Source organism: Phyllopteryx taeniolatus, chromosome 3 (genome assembly GCF_024500385.1).
Source record: "Phyllopteryx taeniolatus isolate TA_2022b chromosome 3, UOR_Ptae_1.2, whole genome shotgun sequence".
NCBI lineage: Eukaryota > Metazoa > Chordata > Actinopteri > Syngnathiformes > Syngnathidae > Phyllopteryx > Phyllopteryx taeniolatus.
In genome coordinates this window covers 12,857,940-12,881,414 of record NC_084504.1, presented here as the reverse complement: position 1 = coordinate 12,881,414, position 23,475 = coordinate 12,857,940, and the positions used below count along the sequence as shown (strand labels likewise).

Genomic DNA, 23,475 nt, shown 5'->3' with positions numbered 1-23,475 from the left:
CAACAACAACAACACCCAAGAACCCCCACACACGAAAAAGAACATCCACCCACCTACAAACACAAAAAAGAACACAAACACCCACTAGATAATCCAGGCATGCAGACAACCACAATTACAAACACACGAACGAACACAACCAACCCATCCACCAACAAACGACCACACCCACTCACAAACACACATCTCCGTTAACCTCCCACACCCCCATTAACCTCCCACCCAGTCAAAAAACAACTCCCACCCAGCCACAAACACTCACTCCCTCATGAAGCCCCCTACACACACACAAGAACACCCACCCACACACTAAAGAACCTGCAGTTATACACACCCAAACGAACACACACATACACTAGAGAACCCACAGGCACACACACACACACACACACACCACAAAACACACACACAGAAAGACACACACGAGTAACATGCCCCCCCGAACAAACGCACTTATCCACCCACAAACCCCCCACACACCAAAGGAACACCCATCTGAACTAATACTTGTGCCCACCCAGTTGAGAACCCCCCTCTCCCCACACACACACACACACACAACAAACTAACACACACCACAACTACTACTTTCCTACTAGTACTACTAACATCAATCCTTCGAACGGCCTCCTCGATGGCTGCAGAGGTTGCGGCCATTTCCTTGTCAACCAGATCTCCCAGTTCATCCTGGCGGACGTCCATGCCTTTTGGTCGCAGCTCCTACAAGCAAAAACACAACTTAAACCATGTCACGTCACACCACATCACCTGTCGTGGTTGCTTGCCTGGCCCAGGCGCAGGATCTTGTGGATGATGACTTGAATGGAGGCGGGGTCGGCCTTTTGCAAGGTGCCCTTGGACTTGAGCTCCTTCAAGTACTGAAGACACTCAGTGGCGCAGCTTCTGCAGTTCTCCGTCAGTCCTGTAGGGGAGGTGCACATCATGAATGGGTTCAGCCTGAAAGTTCCAGTATTTTTTGTCATTTAACATGAATATTAATATTAACTATTAAAACATGGTTTTTACAGTCTTTGTCATCTGATATAAATATACAAATTAAAGATAAAAACATATTTCATGGTATTTTTGTCATCTAACAATACCAAAATTGTAAACCTTAAATGGCTTAGTATTACTGAACAAGCTTTATTTTTTATATTTTAATAATGTTAAATGGCAGAACATTTAAAACAATTTTACTGTTAATTTTGGTATTGTTAAATAGCAGAAAATACATTTTAATTTTTGCATTACTGATCAATGCAGAATCATACTAAAAACATTTTTTCACATTAAATTTCTGCTGAAAAAAATATACTTGAAAAAACATGTATTTTATTTCATTTTCATATTGATAGAGGATACAAATGAAAAAATGTTTTTCATGTTATAGGCCAAAATACTGTTAAAACTTTTCATATTCATAGATAAAAATACTGAAAAACATTGTCATTTATTTCAGTATCGTCATCAAATCTGAAAATTGAATTTTGTGTTTTGTATTCAAACGTGTTTTTTTCCAGTATTTTTGTCATAACATTTAGTAGAAATGGATGATTTCATGTTAATTACCATCCATGAAGGACACCAGTGTAATAGTCTTAAGTGTAGTCCATTAGGGAGTTTTACAGTATATCCACTATATGCAGTATTTGTCTCTTACTTACGATCTGCGTTGTCAGTGGGCGCCATGTGCGCTGTGGCACTGCCATTGATGATGGTGTCCGCAGCCGAGTGGGAGAACTGAGTCAGCGACCTCAGCAGCCCTCCAGCATCTGAAACACAAGTACACAAGGCATATGTCATCTGATATATGGTATTAATATTATAGTATTATATAAGGGACATTTACCCTTCATGTCTTTCACATAGTCCGCTTGGCCTTTTTTCACTTTATCAATGGAGCTCAGGGCCACCTCCGCTCGACTTATTAGGTAATCTGTGTGAAAGTAAAATTTTTTTTTAAATACATTTAATTATTCACATGTACAGTGAACATCGGCTATTCGCGTGGGACAAGAACCAGGCTGGCAATAGTGAAAAACTGCAATGGTGCCACCCGCATAATTGTGCAGTAATAGTTCAAACTGTAAAGACAAATTATGATTCCCAAGACACCTTAATCTTTTCAAACTCATCTTAAAATAACACCCTTAATAATAAATAGCTTAAAGATTTCATTTTGCAAAAATGCACTTGAAGTGCACGTGGAGATGCAATGAAGACTCTTCCACAAGTTCCACAAACAACCCATGCTAAACTTAGCTTCTTCCTGACAAGATGTTAGTCTTTCAGTCGAAATGTAACTAACAATATTACTTCAACATACAGTGGTAATTTGACTTATGAGTCTAATTCATTCCATAATCAAGCTCGTAACTCAATGTACTCTTATATCAAAAACAATTTTCACAATTGGTAAGCCGAACGGAAGATGAATGAATGAATGAAATGAATCCATTCCAGCCCCCCCAAAAACTTTTTTCCCCTTAGGTTGAGTGATTAAATTGAAAATTGCACTGTATTATTTAAATATAAGAGAAACCAAAAAAAGAAACTGGTTTTATAAAGTGTAATTACTTTGTATTTGTGTTTGACTTTTACCGTATTTTCACAACCATAAGGTGAACCGCATTAAAAGGCGCAGTCTCAGTTACGGGGTCTATTTCTGTATTTAACACACGCATAAGGCACACCGTATTATTGGGAGCAGGCATGGTAAAACATACAGTAGCATGCATGCACGCTAAAACTGTTTTTAAAAAGCCAGCGGGAACAAAACTGAGTTCGGTTGTACTTTATTGAATTATTTAACAATGTACTTGCGTTATTTTTTGATCAATCCTCATCCACAAATACATCAAAGTCCTCATCTTCTGTATCCGAAATGAACAGCTGGGCAAGTTCTCCAAACACGGCAGGTTCCCTCTCATCATTGTCAGAGTCAGTCTCGTTGCTGTGCGGCTCCTCAGAAATGATGCCGGCTTTTACGAAATATTAACCTTGCTGGTTGCTTTCCTTAACCGAAGAGCATCAGAATCATCTTTATTTGCCAAGTATGTCCAAAAACACAAGGAATTTGATGTCAGTATTATTGGGGTGCTTTTATTTTGAAGGTGGCTTTCGCCGCGAGTTGGCGACTTATTACCGTAATGCCTAGTATGAACAAAATTAGGGGCGGCTGGCTTGACTGCTACTTTACGAGTGGAGGCTGGCTTGACCGCAGTCTTTTACGAAAGCTCGAACAACAGTGCAATCAGACACGTTAGCCCAAGCATCCACAATCCATTCACAAATTGTGGCATAAATCGCCTGGCGCTGCCTGCTAGTCTTAGTAAAGCTGTGTTCGCCATCTGTCATCCATCGCTCCCACGCCGCTCGCAACTTCACTTTGAACGCCCTGTTTACACCCCTGTCCAGAGGTTGGAGTTCCTTCGTCGAATGATGGCAAGCTCTGAGTTATTGCCCTCAGTTGAATGGTGACTGTAGAGACCCTTCTGTTCTTTGCTCATTAATCCATTGCTCGAGTAAGTCGGGCCACCTTGCCTTGTTTCCGCGGAAACTCAGCTTCGTCTTCTTGACTAGGCGAAGGTCGTTTTCCTGCTTCCTCCACTTGCAAACCATGGATTCGTTGATCTTGAATTCTCTCGCGGCTGCTCGATTCCCATATTACGCCGCGTAACTGATAGCTTGCAGTTTAAACTGTGCTTCGTAAGGGTGTCTCTTCGTAGGTGCCATTTTCGGGGGTCCTTAGCCAAACCGATGTCGTTTTGCACAATGCACATACCGGCGCTATATACCTACTGGGGGCGTGCCTTTAGCGTCCTCCTCCACGCGCACCCTTCCCCCTTTAACGGCCGCATGCTCTCCTCAGCCACGTCCGCTTTTCCTCTATATAAGCAGCGTGTCGGCAGGAAATACTCCCAGTCAGTCAAGCGAAGCGCTCATCACACAACATTTATAGATTTTGGAACTCGGTGCACATAAGGCACGCCACATTATAAGGCTCCCCATCCATTTTGGAGAAAATTTAAGACTTAAGTACGCCTAAGTGGTCGTGAAAATACGGTAATCCCGATCAATAAACTGCTGAAAGTGCATTGCCAACCGATTCTTCTTGCCCACATACAAGTGCAGGGGTGGCCAACTAGTCAGAGACTAAGAGCCACTTTTTTTTCTGTGTTACTGCAAAGAGCCACATACACGGGTACACATGAACATCATCTTTTAATCATGTATGCACGCATACACAGACCTCTGCTCAGCCAGATCTAATGAAAATAACCACACCAACATGATAATATCAGTAATTTTCAACAGTTAACATTGTGTGCACTGTCTCACACACACAAACTCTCAGTTCAAGCAAGTCCACAAACAATAATAGAATAATTTTCAATAACATCTTTCTCTTACTATGCTGCTTAGTGAGACTTCTGGCATTCCTTATCTTGAACAATCCTCTTCAAATCTGGCTTGTATTCTGTTGTTGCCACTCTAAGCAATTCTTTCAAATGAGTGTTAGTCAGAACAGATCGATGCTTTGATTTCACGTTTCAGGGTAGAAAACACAGACTCGCAGACGTACGTTGACCCAAACATGGACAGTATCTTAAGCGCAGCTCGTTTGATGTTGGGGTATTTTTCAATTGGCACACTTTTCCACAACTCAACGGTCCCTTCCCTTAAAACAGCTTTCAGTTGATCCTCCTCACAAAGGTCGATCATCTCCAACTCAGCCGCAGCCTCATCTGTGACGAGCGGGGCTTTCAAACAGTCTGGCTTCCAAGCCAGCTGATATGATGCAAGCGTTACGGTCTCCGAGTGTTTTGTAAATTTTTTGAAAAACTGCACCTGCTTTTCAAAGCGACCAACTTGTTCTTGCGAAGTTCAGTCCCTTTTGGAAATTCCTGTTCGATGTTAGGGTGGAGTGAGCTGAAGTGACGCTGAAGATTTGAAGCTTTGAAATGCGCTAATGCTGCGTGACATATAAGGCAGATCGGCTTGCCATTACGTTTAACAAAAACATATAAACTCTCCCACTCTGGCAAAAACGTCCTGTGTTCTTCTTCATATTTTCGTTTGGCTGTGCTTTTTTTCCCTGCCATTTCAAGAGGTAACTTGACGGAAATTGTTTACAACACAAATGTCACACCAAAGATTCTCTCGTCGCTCGTTTGACGTCACTCAAACAGGCTTACATGGTCAGTGTGCCATCTAGCTGTAGGGGGAGTGAATGACAGCGCCAGCCAAGCATTTTTGACGCATGTCATGTGACAGCTCCTGAAGAGCCGCATGAAACTAGTTAAAGAGCCGCATGAGGCTCGCGAGCCGCGGGTTGGCCAGGCCTGTACAAGTGTATTAGAGTACCTTTGTTGCTCACATTTTTTTCCCCCACTTAACTCTAGCGTATCTGAGGCGTCTTAAATGTTGGTTCATAACACAAAAGTGACGGCTCATACAAAAAAATTAAAAATAAATACAAAATTGGGGCACTTGTAAGTCAAGGTAACACTCTAGTTCCTTGACACCAATTACTACTTTCCTCTTCACCAGGGCTTTTGGGACATTTTTGTCATGTTGGAGTGTCATAAAAAATGCAAAAAAAGAAATCTCCAAATAGGTAAGTTTTTGAGCGACTCGCTGGAGACAGAAAAAAACAGGTACGCGGAGGTTGACTGCAGTTGATGTGAGGGTAGAGGCATGACCTGGGGAGCTGGTGCATCGGATATGGAGAGGATCATCCAGTTTGGCCACGGCATCTTGGATGATGTTCTCTGCTTCTGTGACGGTGCCCTGCAGCAGCGCAAACTGCTCGTCAAGGAGCCTCTGCTTCAGCAGCTCCTCCTGTCTGCCCTGCATGCAATACAAACAGAACAAAAACATTGGATTATTAGCTGCGCCCATTCATTTAAGTTTACACATTTGAAATGGCTCCCCGTAGAATGCGGCAACCACAATACAGAGAGACCTTACATATTAAAAAATAAATACATTTAAAAAAAGTACTTTTACCCACACTTTATACAAAGTTTAACTTAATAAAACACTTATTAAAAACGGAAATATATTTGATAAAGAAATATGCAACCATTAACTGTAGATAAAACCCTGAACATGTTGCATTGTCTGCGTACATACGTGTGCCTTTAAGAGGCGGGGCCTGGTAGGGTAGCGTGTGATGTCGGCAAGTCTGCGTGTTAGCTGTGGCCGACAGCAGTTCTTGCATGAATGTGTTTTTTGTTCTCCTGGGGCCTCATGTACAAAAACTTGCGTGGATTTCCTCTTAAAACATGCCGTACACTCAAATCCAGAAAACGTCGTACGCAAAAAAATATTCAGATGTATGAAACTCTGCGTACTCATGAATCCAAGCACATTTCCTTCGTACATTCCAATCAACATGGAAGTGAGCGCACGTTGGAGTAGCTGACTCCTCCCTGTCCACGCCCACATATGAATATGCAAATCACATTTAAATTAACCCTCCACCCGAGATGCCGATCTCTGCATGATCTGAAAAAAAGGCAAATGAGTAAGGTAATGAAGAAAAATAATTTTTATGAATGTGAAGTTGCTCAATGAAGTGGAGGCACGCTGTCCTACGGCGTTAAAAACACGCGAAAGAGTGACTGGTGGCGTGTACGGCTGTCGATGCTGTGGAGACAGAATAGCGCGCACACGCTGAACTAAAAAAGAAGTGGTTAGACATTCAGGGGGATGTGAAGCAGAGGACAGCTGCCCTGCGCCAAAGTGTGCCCAAAACAGGCGGCAGAACCGGCACGGCGGGCCTCACCCCGTTCGAGGAGAGAATCGCTGCGATCATGGGTGACACTGCTCTCACATGTGGCTGACTCTGATCACCCCACAAGGTTAATACGATGTATGCTCATACAGTAATCTACACTCAGCCCTGTGAGATAAAGGTTCATGCGTAAATGTTGTATGTGTGGTATTTGTAACAAATCTTTTGAATTCAAATAGAAGCACATCAGCATATCAAAGAGGATATCAAAAACTTTGACTCTTTTTTGATGACTCAATTTATTATTTTAATACACAGGAGAGGACACGCACAGTGACAAAAAAAATCATGTTTGTTCTTAGGAGAAGAGGGGTAAATTATGTCAATTTAAACACATTTTAATCATGTGCAACCGATGTACATGTTCAAATTAAGTAAATTCAAAGGACTCTTTTTCAGTGCATGTGCTGGAGTCACAAAGCGATTGTGAGGGCAATAGGCGGCATAAATGATCGCCTCGATCAATTAATAGGTGTCCTCGCAAATATCAGTGGTTCATTAAATACACTGGTTAACAAATGAATTCTCAGTCCTTGCCTCAATTGCATTGTTAAAATCAAATGTTGCCGGGCATGAATTGTTCATGCTAATTATTCATGTGTCTCTGGGTGCAGATTTCTGAGAACGGTTTCCCAGCATCACCTCTAAGTGTCGCCAAAGCACCAAAAGCTGCAGAAACGTGCGTACGCCAGCAATGCAGTTGGCGTGAGGTACCGCACATTTCCACAGTCATGTCACTCTTGATACATCTGACCATTCCCGTGAAAAAGAAGGGACGCCACGTTTTTGTGCGTACGCACCTTTTGGCCCCTGGTGTTTAATAAACAGCTGAAAAGTGCATCACCGACTGTGGCTATCCTTTCCCACGTGTTAGGGCATTACAGTAAGTATACTATATAAACCCTTGACAATATCGCTTTTAAAAAAAATTGTAGGGCAAAAACAACGCACCAGGATATACCAGAGGAACGCTGCACTTGCATTACAATGAATAAAATGTTAGTTAAAACATTAGCTGTGCAGTATTTAAAAAGTCAATGAAGGCTAAAATGGAACGCATTGATTCTGCAACCATTACTTCTTTGAAATCCTAAACAGAAGCTCACTCACCCTTGCAGTGAAGTGCACGGAAGTCATGAATCATCCTGACCCACCTTCTCCTGCAGTCTGGCCTGCAGCTCGCTGAGCTCCTTGTTGTTCTTGTCTTTCTCCTGTTGGACCGTAGACTGTTGCAGTTGCGCACTCTGGCGGACGGACGAAAGCTCGGAATCCTTCTCGCTAACTGAGCGCATCAACCGCTCCTTCTCCGCCTGCAGAGCGGCCATGGTGCTGTTGACTTGAGCAGAAGTCTCCAAGAGAGAGAAAAAGCAGAGGTGGCAAAAGTAGACTATTATGAAGCACATGTATTTGCGTTAAAAAAAAAAAAAAAAAAAAAGTGGTATAAGTAAAAGTACTGATTCAACAGACTGTAAACAATTACAAAAGTAAAATCTTTTTTACTGTCAATTATATGAGCGAAACTCTACGAATAATTGACGGCAACAAAAGGGGTTTGTAATTGCGTAAAAATGGATCATAAAGTATCAACACCATGCATCTAGCATATAAACAATTATGAACCAATGTTACATAAACAACGGTATTCAGAAGTTAAAGGTTCCATGCCATCAGAATGAAAATGTTTCTACTATTTTATGCAGAAGTCAAAATGACTCGTGACCTGGTTTAAGTATGACATCTGTGGTTTGTCGACTGAATGCAATTGCCTTTGAACACCAAAATGACAGGATTTTAAATCACCGACAATGTAATGTAGTTACGCAATTAATATTCAAGTACCTGCCCACTTCGTGGTTGCTACATGCTGAGTGACAACCTGGGTTGTGCAAAGCTTAAACTTTGCATCACCTGCCAAATTCAGAGGAGCTGAGAAATAAATGGCTTCAATTTATTTTGCCCAAAATTCCTACGCATTTCAGAACCAGAATTATGCTGTGTTCAGGCCCATTTCGTGGAGGGTGACTTCATAAAACCAGCTTTTCCGGGTTTGGAGCAAGGTAGCTGTGCAGTCGTCACAAGCCATGCAAATACAGTATATAAAAGCATACGTGTGTTGTCTTTTTTAATGCTAAATAACTATATTTATAATGTCGAATGCAACTCCATCCTCATCATCCTTCTACCAATATACTCACTATTTCTTCTCTGGATGTGTCCAAACCATCGAAGTCTGCGCTCTCTAACTTTGTCTCCAAAACATCAAACCTTGGCTGGCCCTCTGATGAGCTCATTTCTAATTTTATCCAACCTGGTCACTCCGAGAGCGAACCTCAACATCTTCATTTCCGCCACCTCCAGCTCTGCTTCCTGTTGTCTCTTCAGTGCCACTGTCTCTAATCCGTACATCATGGCTGGCCTTACCACTGTTTTTTAAACCTTTCCCTTCATCCTTGCAGAGACTCTTCTGCCACATAACACACCTGACACCTTCCTCCACCCGTTCCAACCTGCTTGGACACATTTCTTCACTTCCTCACCACACTCACCATTGCTCTGGACGGTTGACCCCAAGTATCTAAAGTCCTCCACCCTTGCTATCTCTTCACAAGATCACAATGTCATCTGCAAACAGGAAGGGGCTCAGGGCTGATCCCTGATGCAGTCCCACCTCCACCTCCACATCTGTCACACCTACAGCACACCTCACCGTTGTTCTGCTGCCCTCGTACATGTCCTGTATTATTCTAACATACTTCTTTGCCACTCCAGACTTCCGCATGCAGTACCACAGTTCCTCTCTGGGTACTCTGTCATAGGCTTTCTCTAGATCTACAAAGACACAATGTAGCTCCTTCTGACCTTCTCTGTACTTTTCCATCAACATCCTCAAGGCAAATGCATCTGTGGTACTCTTTCTAGGCATGAAACCATACTGTTGCTCGCAAATACTCACTTCTGTCCTGAGTCTAGCCTCCACTACTCTTTCCCATAACTTCATTGTGTGGCTCATCAACTTTATTCCTCTATAGTTGCCATAGCTCTGCACATAACCCTTGTTCTTAAAAATGGGCACCAGCACACTTTTCCTCCATTCCTCAGGGATCTTCTCACCCGCTAGAATTCTATTGAACAAGCTGGTCAAAAACTCCACAGCCACCTCTATAGATGCTTCCATACCTCCACAGGAATGTCATCAGGACCAACTGCCTTTCCATTTTTTATCCTCTTTAATGCCTTTCTAACTTCCCCCTTACTAATCATTGCCACTTCCTGGTCCACCACAATTGCCTCTTCTACTCTCCCTTCGCTCTCATTTTCCTCAATCATCAACTCCTCGAAGTATTCTTTCCATCTAGCTAGCACACTGCTGGCACCAGTCAACATATTTCCATCTCTATCCTTAATCACCCTAACCTGCTCCACATCCTTCCCATCTCTATCCCCCTGTCTGGCCAGCCTGTATAGATCCTTTTCTCCTTCTTTAGTGTTCAACATGCCATACATGTCATCATATGCCTGTTTGGCCTTTGCCACCACTACCTTTGCCCTGTGTCGCATCTCAATGTATTCCGTTCGCCTCTCCTTTGTCGTCTCAGTGTCCCACTTCTTCTTAGCTAACCTTTTTCCTTGTATGATTTCCTGTACTGTGAGGTTCCACCACCAAGTCTCCTTCTCTCCATGACATGAACGATAAAAATTTTTAAAAATCTGATGGCATGGGACCTTTAAAAATTTAAACACAAACAACCTTCACATGAGGCTCATCAATGGTACTAGCTAGCATGCTAGGCTATATAATACACTTGCACAAACTGATAACTGGTGATGGTTTATTGGAGTTAGGAGTAAAACATACAGAACATATCTGTTTTTAAATGACGATAGCAAGAGTCATTGAAATATACTCAAGTACAGATACCTAAAAAAATCTACTTGAGTACAGTAACCAACTTGTACTTGGTTACTCCCCCCCCACTCAGAAAAAGAGTGGGTGAGATCTTCAGGTGGAATGAGCGAAAGGACATTGCGGTGGAAACTCACCAGCTCGCTGCTCTGCAGGTTGGCCTTAATGTGTGTTATTTCTGCCATCTTCTCTGACAGCTCTCTCCTGAGTTTCTCCATCTCAAACTTCTGCTCCTCCATCTTCAACAAAACACTCAGTTTAAAAGTAAAAAAAAAAAAAAAAAACTGACTACAAAAAGCTGCCACGATGACAAAACACAGACCTTCATGTCAGCTTCTTGCCTTATCCGATCCACCTCAAACGAAAGCTGCTGTTTGGTCCTCTCCACCTCCTCCTGAGTCTGCTGGGTGGCAGACAGCATCTTCACAGTGTCTGCGCTCTGTCAGAAAAGGTGCATGCTTACAGTTTGTCACACATGGTCGCTGCCCAATGAAAATCCTGCATCTCCACTTCATGATAATTTAGAATTTAGGATTAACATTTTGTGGGTTATATGTCCTGTAAATGTGTGAAGCCAAACAACCAATTAAATAATTTTGTAATGTCACGGAATAATGAGCCTCTCCATTCACTCTAACATCAGTCATTCAAAACATATTTTGGCATTAGACTACAGCTCCCACCATTCAGACAAGCAAAACTTGTATTTCCATTTTTTAAATTGACGAATATATAATAGCTACATAGATCCATATACTTTTTTGCTCACAATTTTTGACACTGATTGGCCTTGGCAGAGTTCTGCACCCTACAGTCTGGTTTTGGTAGCAAAACGTAAGACTTTTTATGACCATTTTGTTCTAATTTAAGATAATGAGGAAATACATGGCCTCAATATAATTTTTTTTTGCTTTTTTAAGAAATTTTGAAATCACATTTTTGATATTCCATGACTAGGGTTGGCCATTGTTTGAATTTGAGCGATTCCGGTTCCAAACGATTCTTTAAGAGGGCTGGGTCAAAAAAGTTTGCATGGTTTAAATAAAAGGAGTCCAAATTCTGTACATCCATTTTCTTAGCAGCCCGCAGCATAGACTAAAATTAACATTTGACTTTCGGTTCTTTAAAACCAGTATCACTATCAAACCTATGAACTAAAAGGCAATGTGTGTGCGACTAACCCAATTGACGTAATATCCATTAATGTTTCAGCTAAAAGTTAAACATAGCATTGTTAAAATCGGTATTTGGGACAGTTTTATCACGTCAAATGGTTTGCATATGCAAGTTTTAATTTGACTTCCTGTTTTAAGCTTGTAGCCTTTTATTTTGAAGGGTACGCACCGGAACACAGCATTTTGCATGTAAAGTAACTTCACACGGCACCGGTGATTTAAAAAAAAAAATAATTTATTGCATGGAACCAAATGCTATAAAACGTTCTTTTCCTTACCCAACGATGAGGTACAAGGTTAGTGTTTGTGATACTGTGAAACAATGTTTATGTGGATTTTGTCCCAATTTATTGTGATGTAAAGTTGCTACGGTGAAGTTTTAGCTCAATGTTAAGCTTTTTTTTTTTTCCTGTCATCGGCTCTTACGTTGTTTTGAAGACTAAAATAAATGCTAAAAGCCATCAGTGCAAAAGTGCAACCAACTGTTTACCTTGTTAGCTGTCTCAATGTTGGCATAGACGTATTTTATTGTTTCACTCACCCAATTGACAGCGTTGACTTCACTGAAGCTACGCCCGGTGGAGGCTGCGGCTCGGAGCGTGTCAGACGCTACACCTCGTGAAAGCCTCCTTTACACAATCTAATCTTATGCCAAGTGTTGCACTGAGGCAAGTGATCATTAATTTTAACAAAGTAGAGACAAACATTTGTTCGCCGCCGCCGTTGGTAACAAGCACGCCTTCGTGCGCGTTCTTCATTGGTTTTCGCCACTTATTCGGGGTCGGCGGACTAGGCATCGAAACTGGGAACAGAAATATTTTAAATTTGAATGACCCGGGAGAACCGGAACTAAAGTTCCAATCAGTTCTCGATTCCCAACCCTACCAGTGACCCGAATGAGACAGACAAGTGGTATAGGAAAAAGGACGGATTATTTTTTTTGAACAGTTTATCATCTACTTCCCTTAACAATCAAATAATTGTTAGTGGTGCCGGTTGTTAGTTATTGTAGAATGAATTTCTTTTTAAAAATTAAAAAAAAAAAAAAATTTAAAAAAAAAGACCAGATAGAAAATTGTTAATCTCTGTAAAACACAGATCTTCGAATGTCAGATTAAATGATTAGGTATTGTTTTTAGAGGTAATTTAGGCCTTCATTTTGGAAAAATTTAATTTAAGATTTAAGGGAGTACACCGCCTTACGTCAGCTCGGTCCCCACAAATAACAGGGGTTTACTGTATGTAGACTTTTTCTGTAGTGTGTCTACCTTGCGAAGTAGCTCAGCATGACTGGCCACAAGCTCTGTGTGCTTCTCTTTAAGTTTATTGTAGCGCTGCTCTGTGGCCTGGGCTCTTTCTGCACAAAAAACACAAAAGATGGAGTAAAAATAAAAAGTCCTCCCTTAATACATACCCACAAAAAAATTGGGATATGGGGGTAGCATGGGACAGGTTGTAGAATGGTTGTCACTCAACCCAAAGGTTGTGGGTTCGATTCTCAGCCCCTCTGACCATGTCCAAGTATCCTTGAGTAAGATACTGAACCCCCAGCTACTCCTGATGCTGGGTTATCAGTAGGTGAATGATGAGACAGTGTTAAAGCGCTTCGAGTATCTTTGGTAGAAAAGAGCTACACAAGTGAAAGGTCATTTGGCATATTCAGCTTTTGGGTGAAATTTCAAATCAAGTCCACCTGTAAACGTTAAATTTCACCTGGAAGCCAGATATAATAATTTTTGGGAGAAGTGTAATTTGTCCACAGTGCTGGAGGTCTTACGTTCCGCCTCAATGAAGGTGCTCTGTAGGCTTTCGTGCTCTGTGTTGCGACGGCGCGCAACCTCCAGCGCCATACGGAGCTGCTCGTTTTCCACCAGCGCACGTTGCTTCTGGACCCGCTGCTCCTCCAATTCCGCCTCCAGGCTGTTGATCTGCGACTTGAGCTGGGTGATGTAGCGCTGGGCCTTGAGGAGGGCAGACAAATACATATCACTTTTCTCACATTAACACCGGCATTCCGTGCAGCATTTGGCACTAGGCTACACAGAGTTCTAGTTTGAAAACCAGGTGTCAGCATAATGGTGAGTTCTATTTTTACTCATTTATTTTTGATTTGTTGTTATTTATATTGCTTGACATGGGGACTGCTGGTTTAAACAACGAGGAAGAGGGAGCATGACACACAAGCTCGCCACATTCTACATATGGGGTAGAGATATTTTGCATCCGCCCAACAGGTGTCCAAACAAATGAAACAGTGGTATCAGTCACTACGGCGCTCCTCACCTCAGCTTTCACCTTCTCCAGCTCAGCTCGCAACATCTCCAGGTCCCGCTTGAGGCTCTCAATCTGGACATCCCTGTTGCATGACAACCACACAAACATTTGTCATGTGAACTCTACAAGTGGATAACCATAACCATGAATGGAGTTTCTTATGGAGTCAATCAAACTAAATATAACACAATAAATAGTAGACAAGTACACCAACTTCCAAAGAGCTCTGATTAGATTCAACAGGTAGTGTAAGCAATATAATCTAAATAGGATTTTCACATTAAAAATGACATTTCTGCCAAATATAACACATTCCATCTCAATATTTTACCATTTTCCTTAGAAATGTATTCTAATTACAACTTTTTATAAATCAACTTTCTTTTACAAGAATATTTTGTCCTTTGTAGTTTCTCACCTAGTATACTCAATTTTATATTTTCATTTTAATCATTGTAGCCAATGAGGCTGCAGTGTATTCAAATGTTTTTCAGTTTTATTAAATTAGTTTAGTTTTATTGTCAGTTTTATTAAATTATGTATTTGATTTTCCTCTTTTTTTTTACAACATCAGATCAGACATGGGCCAAAAATGCTCTCTAAGTTTCGACTCGCTTTGTGGCAGTGCTTCCCAACCAATGGTGCAGTGGGAAATTCTTTAATTTCACTTAATTTGTCTGAAAATTATTTATTTACTACAAATAAAATATGTCTGTTCATCTATCTATGCAGCCCTATGGGGGGCACAAGTCAGTGCAAACTGTAGGCCGGTCCCAAGCCCGGATAAATGCAGAGGGTTGCGTCAGGAAGGGCATCCGGCTTAAAACCTTGCCAAACAAATATGAGCGTTCATCCAAAGAATTCCATACCGGATCGGTCGTGGCCCGGGTTAACAACGTCCGCCACCGGCGCCGTCAACCTGCAGGGCGCTGTTGGAAATTCAGCTACTGTGGGTCGAAGTCAAAGAAGAAGAAGAAGAAGAAGAAGAGGTGGAAAGCGGGTTCTTCGGCAGAAAGAGAAGAGGAAAACACAGAGCCTAGAACTGAATGTGGGGACTTTGAATGTTGGGACTATGACAGGAAAATCTCGGGAGTTGGTTGACATGATGATTAGGAGAAAGGTTGATATATTGTGTGTCCAGGAGACCAGGTGGAAAGGCAGTAAGGCTAGAAGTTTAGGGGGAGGGTTTAAATTATTTTACCATGGTGTAGATGGGAAGAGAAATGGAGTCGGGGTTATTTTAAAAGAAGAGTTGGCTAAGAATGTCTTGGAGGTGAAAAGAGTATCAGATCGAGTGATGAGGCTGAAATTTGAAATTGAGGGTGTTATGTGTAATGTGATTAGTGGCTATGCCCCACAGGTAGGATGTGACCTAGAGGTGAAAGAGAAATTCTGGAAGGAGCTAGATGATGTAGTTCTGAGCATCCCAGACAGAGAGAGAGTCGTAATTGGTGCAGATTGTAATGGACATGTTGGTGAAGGTAATAAGGGCGATGAAGAAGTGATGGGTAAGTACGGTATCCAGGAAAGGAACTTGGAGGGACATATGGTGGTAGACTTTGCAACAAGGATGCAAATGGCTGTAGTGAACACTTTTTTCCAGAAGAGGCACGAACATAGGGTGACCTACAAGAGCGGAGGTAGAAGCACACAGGTGGATTACATCTTGTGCAGACGATGTAATCTGAAGGAGGTTACCAACTGTAAGGTAGTGGTAGGGGAGAGTGTGGCTAGACAGCATAGGATGGTGGTGTGTAAGATGACTCTGGTGGTGGGGAGGAAAATTAGGAAGACAAAGGCAGAGAAGAGAACCATGTGGTGGAAGCTGAGACAGGACGAGTGTTGTGCAGCTTTTCGGGAAGAGGTGATACAGGCTCTCGGTGGACGGGAAGAGCTTCCAGAAGACTGGACCACTGCAGCCAAGGTGATCAGAGAAGCAGGCAGGAGAGTACTTGGTGTATCTTCTGGCAGGAAAGGAGAGAAGGAGACTTGGTGGTGGAACCTCACAGTACAGGAAATCATACAAGGAAAACGGTTAGCTAAGAAGAAGTGGGACACAGAGGACCGAGGAGAGGCGAAAGGAATACATTGAGATGCGACACAGGGCAAAGGTAGAGGTGGCAATGGCAAAACAAGAGGCATATGATGACATGTATGGCATGTTGAACACTAAAGAAGGAGAAAAGGATCTATACAGGCTGGCCAGACAGGGGGATAGAGATGGGAAGGATGTGCAGCAGGTTAGGGTGATTAAGGATAGAGATGGAAATATGTTGACTGGTGCCAGCAGTGTGCTAGGTAGATGGAAAGAATACTTCGAGGAGTTGATGAATGAGGAAAATGATAGAGAAGGGAGAGTAGAAGAGGCAAGTGTGGTGGACCAGGAAGTGGCAATGATTAGTAAGGGGGAAGTTAGAAAGGCATTAAAGAGAATGAAAAATGGAAAGGCAGTTGGTCCTGATGACATTCCTGTGGAGGTATGGAAGCATCTAGGAGAGGTGGCTGTGGAGTTTTTGACCAGCTTGTTCAATAGAATTCTAGTGCGTGAGAAGATGCCTGAGGAATGGAGGAAAAGTGTACTGGTGCCCATTTTTAAGAACAAAGGTGATGTGCAGAGCTGTGGCAACTATAGAGGAATAAAGTTGATGAGCCACACAATGAAGTTATGGGAAAGAGTAGTGGAGGCTAGACTCAGGACAGAAGTGAGTATTTGCGAGCAACAGTATGGTTTCATGCCTAGAAAGAGTACCACAGATGCATTATTTGCCTTGAGGATGTTGATGGAAAAGTACAGAGAAGGTCAGAAGGAGCTACATTGTGTCTTTGTAGATCTAGAGAAAGCCTATGACAGAGTACCCAGAGAGGAACTGTGGTACTGCATGCGGAAGTCTGGAGTGGCAGAGAAGTATGTTAGAATAATACAGGACATGTACGAGGGCAGCAGAACAGCGGTGAGGTGTGCTGTCGGTGTGACAGAAGAATTTAAGGTGGACGTGGGACTGCATCAGGGATCAGCCCTGAGCCCCTTCCTTTTTGCAGTGGTGATGGATAGGCTGACAGATGAGGTTAGACTGGAATCCCCGTGGACCATGATGTTTGCAGATGACATTGTGATCTGCAGTGAAAGCAGGGAGCAGCTGGAGGAACAGTTAGAAAGATGGAGGCATGCACTGGAAAGAAGAGGAATGAAGATTAGCCGAAGTAAAACAGAATATATGTGCATGAATGAGAGGGGTGGTGGGGGAAGAATGAGGCTACAGGGAGAAGAGATGGCAAGGGTAGAGGACTTTAAATACTTGGGGTCAACCGTCCAGAGCAATGGTGAGTGTGGTCAGGAAGTGAAGAAACGGGTCCAAGCAGGTTGGAACGGGTGGAGGAAGGTGTCAGGTGTGTTATGTGACAGAAGAGTCTCTGCTAGGATGAAGGGCAAAGTTTATAAGACAGTGGTGAGGCCAGCCATGATGTATGGATTAGAGACAGTGGCACTGAATAGAAAACAGGAAGCAGAGCTGGAGGTGGCGGAAATGAAGATGTTGAGGTTCGCTCTCGGAGTGACCAGGTTGGATAAAATTAGAAATGAGCTCATCAGAGGGACAGCCAAGGTTCGATGTTTTGGAGACAAAGTTAGAGAGAGCAGACTTCAATGGTTTGGACACGTCCAGAGGAGAGAGAGTGAGTATATTGGTAGAAGGATGATGAGGATGGAGCTGCCAGGCAAGAGAGCTAGAGGAAGACCAAAGAGAAGGTTGATGGATGTCGTGAGGGAAGACATGATGGCAGTTGGTGTTCGAGAGGAGGATGCAGGAGATAGGCTCTCATGGAAAAGGATGACGCGCTGTGGCGACCCCTAACGGGACAAGCCGAAAGGAAAAGAAGAAGAAGAAGATCTATCTATGCTAGCGACATTTAGTAACCAGTCGAACAATTAAATACTCTTCCACAAGATGGCAATTAACTTATGTATTCACTTTTTATGACATTTGTTTGGTGGTTTGCAGTGAGATTTGTTAAATACAGTATGTGCCTTGGCTCAGTAATGGTTGGGAAACACTGATTTATAGTTGTCATTGATGCAAGTGTAATTAACAATTCCCCACTTGGTAGCGAAACTACTCTCACTCTGCTTTCATTTGCTTGTGTATTGGAATGCATAGGGAGGAAAAATGTCCTGCGGTTTAATGACGATATTCACTAAAATGTAATATTACACATAATAGAAAACAACCAGGACTTTATTACCTGTCGTCGAAGCCTCCATTGGGTGGTCCGAAGGCCTGATCGAAGATGTCTGCCTGTGGTGCGGCAGCCTGCATGCTGACTGCATCACTAACGTCAATGAGTGGCTCGGGATCGTCGTCGTCATCCTCGCCATCCTCCTCATCGGGGATGACCACCACTAGCTTGACATGCTTGGCCAGGGAGGCCGCATGCAGAAAGTTGGGCGGCGACTGCCGATGGGAGGAGAGAAATACATTATGAACGTGCCTATTAATCAGAGGTGGGAAAAGTGCTCACAGTTTGTACTCAAGTACAGACACTTGTGTAAATTTGAGATATGAGCACTAGAGGGTGGCAGCGAACTCAACTCACTTCATAACAAGCAGCAGTTTGGCAGATAGTTTTTAGTTCTTCAAAAAAAGTTGTTTAATGACGCTCCCAGTTGAAGATTGTCAAACAACAAAAATACACATTTAGTATTTTAAACAACCACATAGAATTGCCTTAGGAAAGTCCACTTGGTTTAATGCTAACACACAATGCTAAACCATAGTAGGGCTAACAAAACTAACAATGTTGCGGTGTTATAACCCGTTAAGCAATAGAATACAACAGTGCAGCAACACATGTAGACAAAACACATACGTCTTTATCCTGTGCGAAAAACATTACTGTAGCTTACTGAGTCAGTTGTGAAACGCTCGTTTTTGGTGATTGTATGTATTATACTGCCTCCTGGTGGGCGAGGCACATACCAGAAGGAGCAGCACAATGTGGGACAGGAATGGAGTAATGGCGTTTTCATTTATTTCAGAGGTGAAAGATGATTGGAGATACGAGTGTGGTCACTGAATCAATTGAAGTCAACGCACCACTGTACTTGTAAAATCTCAGAAACCATGTATTTGTACTTGATTACTTCGCACCACTGCTCGTAATAAATACAGAATGTGTTCATTGGTATTTTTATACATCCCAGTTTGATGATTACAGGAATTATGTGAAACATATGAGCTGTCCATTATGTGAGTAAACAGTGACAAAGTCTTACATCAGGCAGTCTGGGGATCTGGATGAGCCTCTTGAAGTACATCATCTCTCTGGCTCTGTTGAAGAAGGTCTTGAGGCTGTGGGCCAAAAAGGCGGAAAAGGAGGCAACCATCACCAGTCAGTCATGCTTTATTTTATAGGGTGTCTTCCGAGTGAGTTTGCATCGCATTAATAGAAGAAGAAAAAAAAAAGTTACTGCATTAGTGATTGGGGAGCAATTAAGTTTATACGTTATTGGGGAATGTTTGCATAGGTTTTCGTTTGAATAGTTATATAGAAAATTATTCTTTCAGCTGATAGACTGGAAGTAGAATGCAGGCATTTTACTATCAATCTATCAATAATTAATTACCTGTTAAATTTCTGTGTTTCTTTGTGGTGTACCGTGAGATTTTTCTTAACGTGTTCGGGAAACGCATTGTGTTCTATGGAATTTTGATGAATATATTTTTCAACATAGACAATACGTAAATAAATAAAGAAAGAAAGAAATAAAAGAAGCCTATCTAATTTTGCTTACCTAGTTACATAGATTACTCAAATCACCTTGTCTTTCACAGTGTCATACATGAGGTGAATAGTCACGTGACAATGGGGCTAGGGGGATGGGCGTAGTGGTCGACTGGGTGAGGCGGACTTATGTTGTACACTTTCTTTTATTTGATACGGTGACTTGACACCATTTGTAGCCTGAGGACATGGCTGAACATCCAGTATGTACCTCTGGAACTGGTCCCGGAACCGATCCCGATGGCCTTGTAAAGTGTCAGCGGGTAGACCTGAAATCCACCAAACATTCATTCATTTACAACATTCAACCCTGGTATATTTAATCCGACATTTTACGTGTCCTTACATGCGTGAAGCTTGAACAGCAGCTTAACCATAAAGTGGTAGAGTTGACTGCAGTCCTGGATAACCTGGATGAGCGGTGACAGGCGACACTGGCCAGACGTGAGCGTGGAGATGGCGATGGATGAGTTAAGCTGTCGCAGCACTGAGGGGGATATCAGAACATTGATACACTTATTTAAACCTAAATGAAGTTAAGTACTCTAAGCGACAACTGTATATACAATAATCACACCTTAAGTCATCTTAAAAAAACAAGTCTTGTAATAAGATGACAAATCTGTGTCATTGGTTTTTGCCATTTTTAATCAGAAATAGAAAAACAAATTGTAATCTAACCATGATTTTCAAAGTGTGGTTCGAGTGTAGTATGCACTGGATGAAATTTTCAAAGTGTCTAATGTTACAGTGGCTTCAGTTTTTTTGAAAGGCATCGCAGCATTAACAGGATTTTTATTGTTATTAGTTCAGTGTGTCCCCGCTGACGTGCACTGCTTACAGTAACAATAAGCGTGTGAACAGAGAGGAGCTAGTTTACAACAGCAGAGTCAGCGTTGCCAAATTTGCGATTTCGTCACTATATTTTTAGGAAAATGGATTCAAAGCAATAAAAAAAGGGCAAATGTTAAGGGGAAAAAATAAAAGCAAAACTTGTTTTGAATAATGTCATTGTCATTTATTTTTTATATAAGCAAGTGGGAAACTTTTTTATAAAATCCAAAATCTGATTTTTCAAAATTTTATTTTAAGGCCATGTTGACCAGCTTTCGATTGAGATTAAAAATTTAAATGAATTTGCATAAAATCTGGTTGCTTTAACCAGGATTTTACTTAAACATGACGGACTTTCAATAGATTCCCTATTATATATAGACTAAAGTAAAATTTTGCACATTTCTAGTGCATTCTCATTAATTCCAGAAAAATACCCATGGAAAGTTGGTAGTTGTGACAAGATCCTGGGCGTCTTCCATTCCATTACAGATGGACGGAAGGAAATTTACTTAATGTCCTCTAATTGGATGGCATTTCCTCATCAGATGCAGCTAATTTAGGGTAATACAAAAGGAAACAAATTCAAAGGAGGCCAAATGACAGAAACTCCCTCTCTCATCAAATGTGGGGAAAAAACAGCATTACAAGTGCTTTGGTGTATGATACTTCCTTTTAAGTTTAGTACATGAATGGATACCATCACTGCTAGACTGTTATGAAGGTGCAGCTCGGGTTTCTTGTGTTTGGAGGAGCAGGGTTTTTACCTGTCTCAGCCAACTTCAACTCGACATCCATGTAATCGAACACCTCCACTGTGAGCTGGAAGCTGCCGGGGACAATTTGACAGCCTCGTTAAGAGAGAGAAGACACACACGGAGGATGTCAAGGGAATCAAGCAAACTAAATTGAGACAAAGGCCACACGTTTAAAACAGATTAAATGGACTCACACGTTGTTGATGTCCGTCCCTGCCGTGCGCTCCAGCACCTCGTCAGTGGTCTCCAAATTGGTGGGGATTTCGGCATGCTGCGGAAAATGGGAAGACGCGTGTTCAAATTCAACGTATCGCCAGATATATCACGTGAGACACAACATCCCTTCACCTTGTTGTGAAACTTCATTTTGGTGCAAAGCAGCTTGGAATAGAGAGCCACCAGCTGCCCGTATCGGTCATGCAGGTTGCCCTAGAAAGAACAAAAACATTTGCATTACAGTTAACCTACATTTATCGCAGGAGATATAGTCCAGACCCAGCAGTAATAGGTGAAAATCCCCGATAGAGAGCATAAACGTATGACAACACAATCTTATGAAGATCTTTTAAAGTATTCCCTAGTGGCTGTTCTCGCTCTCTTATTGTCAAGAAATTGGAGACTATCGTATAACATCACTGAGGAAACAAACAAGACACTGTCCCTCGCACAGTTCTCCAAAAGGGGGCAAAGCGAGAATTCAGCAGTGTATACTTAAACACCAAAATGCTCAACCAAACCATATAATTTAGTCTAACTAAACTAATTTCCATTATCCACAGACAGGCTGACGGAAATTAGCATAGATGTTGTGGTAATTTTAATATAAACCTAACAATTGCGACTAAAGTTAATCACGGACAGAGCAGCAACCCATACAAACAGAGCATACATCAATACTCACAGGCATATATTCTCTCTGCTCTGTGGGAACATTGACTATTACTGCAGTTTAGTAGGGAACGATAACACACCTATTCTGGACTGCCTATTCATTTGAACATTTCCCATATTGTTTACCATGTTTATATGGTGACCTTGAGTGCCCTGAAAGGTGCCTATAAATAAAATGAATTATTATTATTAACTGCCTCTTCTTGCTCTTAATTATGCTGCATTTACATCCTGTAGAGCTCAGTGCTGCCTGTCATGTTGCAGCACAACATGGCACAAGGCTTGAAATATTTTTTTTTCTTTGAGGAGTAGTTTTGCTAATCATTTCTTCATTTGAGGAGCAACTTTCTCATTTTGAGGAGCAATTTTTTGCAGGTTAAACGCACAGGGAACCGAAGCAAGGGTTTTATTAAACAAAAATACAATATAACGGGGTAGTTGCCTATAGGGCTGCAGCTATCGAATATTTTAGTACTCGAGTATCCTACTGAAAATTCCATCGAACAATCGATTATTTGGATAAACTATATTTTTGCTTGGTTAAAGTGCAATTGTCACCTTCGTAATAAACAAGCCCCACATTCAACGATACTCCTAATTAACAGATGCTCCCCAGGTCTATCGTTATGTTAGTAAGGTACACTAACGTTAATCTCACTGAATTGCACTTTTGAATGTTAATGTCACCGTCTCTTGGGTCCCACGACGCGGAATAGCAGACAGAAATGTCTGTGTTACCACGAACGAGTGCTCGCCTTGCATTTAACTATGAAATGCTCCCACACTTTCACCATTGTCTGTCTTTTTTCCCTCATCTCAATTCAGCGCTGCATCTTGCAAGCGCCGTGTTCCCACTCCATCAATAGCTTCACTTCCACATCGTACTTCCTACGCCTTGGTGGGGTAAGCACCACATTGTGTCACATACTGTACGCCCCTGAGTGCGTACGTCTCCGTGGTAAAACTGTGATTTGGAGTTTTGCTTTTCAATGATTTTTGAGGCGCAAAATGCAAATTTTAACTCGCAAACTGCGATGAGAGACCGCTTAATTCGAG

At 42.0% G+C, this 23,475-nt stretch overlaps 1 protein-coding gene across 1 annotated transcript in view; it reads right to left on the bottom strand.

The window, feature by feature from the left end:
- hip1rb (huntingtin interacting protein 1 related b) overlaps window positions 1-23,475 on the bottom strand; it is a 43,493-nt gene that overhangs the window by 5,057 nt on the left and 14,961 nt on the right. The window contains exons 5-22 of the mRNA XM_061766970.1: window positions 21,877-21,957; window positions 21,723-21,799; window positions 21,538-21,599; window positions 20,283-20,423; window positions 20,148-20,205; window positions 19,428-19,503; window positions 18,398-18,606; window positions 14,168-14,240; window positions 13,662-13,845; window positions 13,153-13,241; window positions 11,032-11,148; window positions 10,847-10,948; window positions 7,960-8,154; window positions 5,709-5,856; window positions 1,853-1,939; window positions 1,668-1,775; window positions 786-922; window positions 610-720 (exon numbers count right to left, since the gene is read on the bottom strand). Of these exons, the coding sequence (XP_061622954.1) occupies window positions 610-720; window positions 786-922; window positions 1,668-1,775; window positions 1,853-1,939; window positions 5,709-5,856; window positions 7,960-8,154; window positions 10,847-10,948; window positions 11,032-11,148; window positions 13,153-13,241; window positions 13,662-13,845; window positions 14,168-14,240; window positions 18,398-18,606; window positions 19,428-19,503; window positions 20,148-20,205; window positions 20,283-20,423; window positions 21,538-21,599; window positions 21,723-21,799; window positions 21,877-21,957 (2,055 nt within the window). The remainder of the gene's footprint in view (window positions 1-609; window positions 721-785; window positions 923-1,667; window positions 1,776-1,852; window positions 1,940-5,708; window positions 5,857-7,959; window positions 8,155-10,846; window positions 10,949-11,031; window positions 11,149-13,152; window positions 13,242-13,661; window positions 13,846-14,167; window positions 14,241-18,397; window positions 18,607-19,427; window positions 19,504-20,147; window positions 20,206-20,282; window positions 20,424-21,537; window positions 21,600-21,722; window positions 21,800-21,876; window positions 21,958-23,475) is intronic.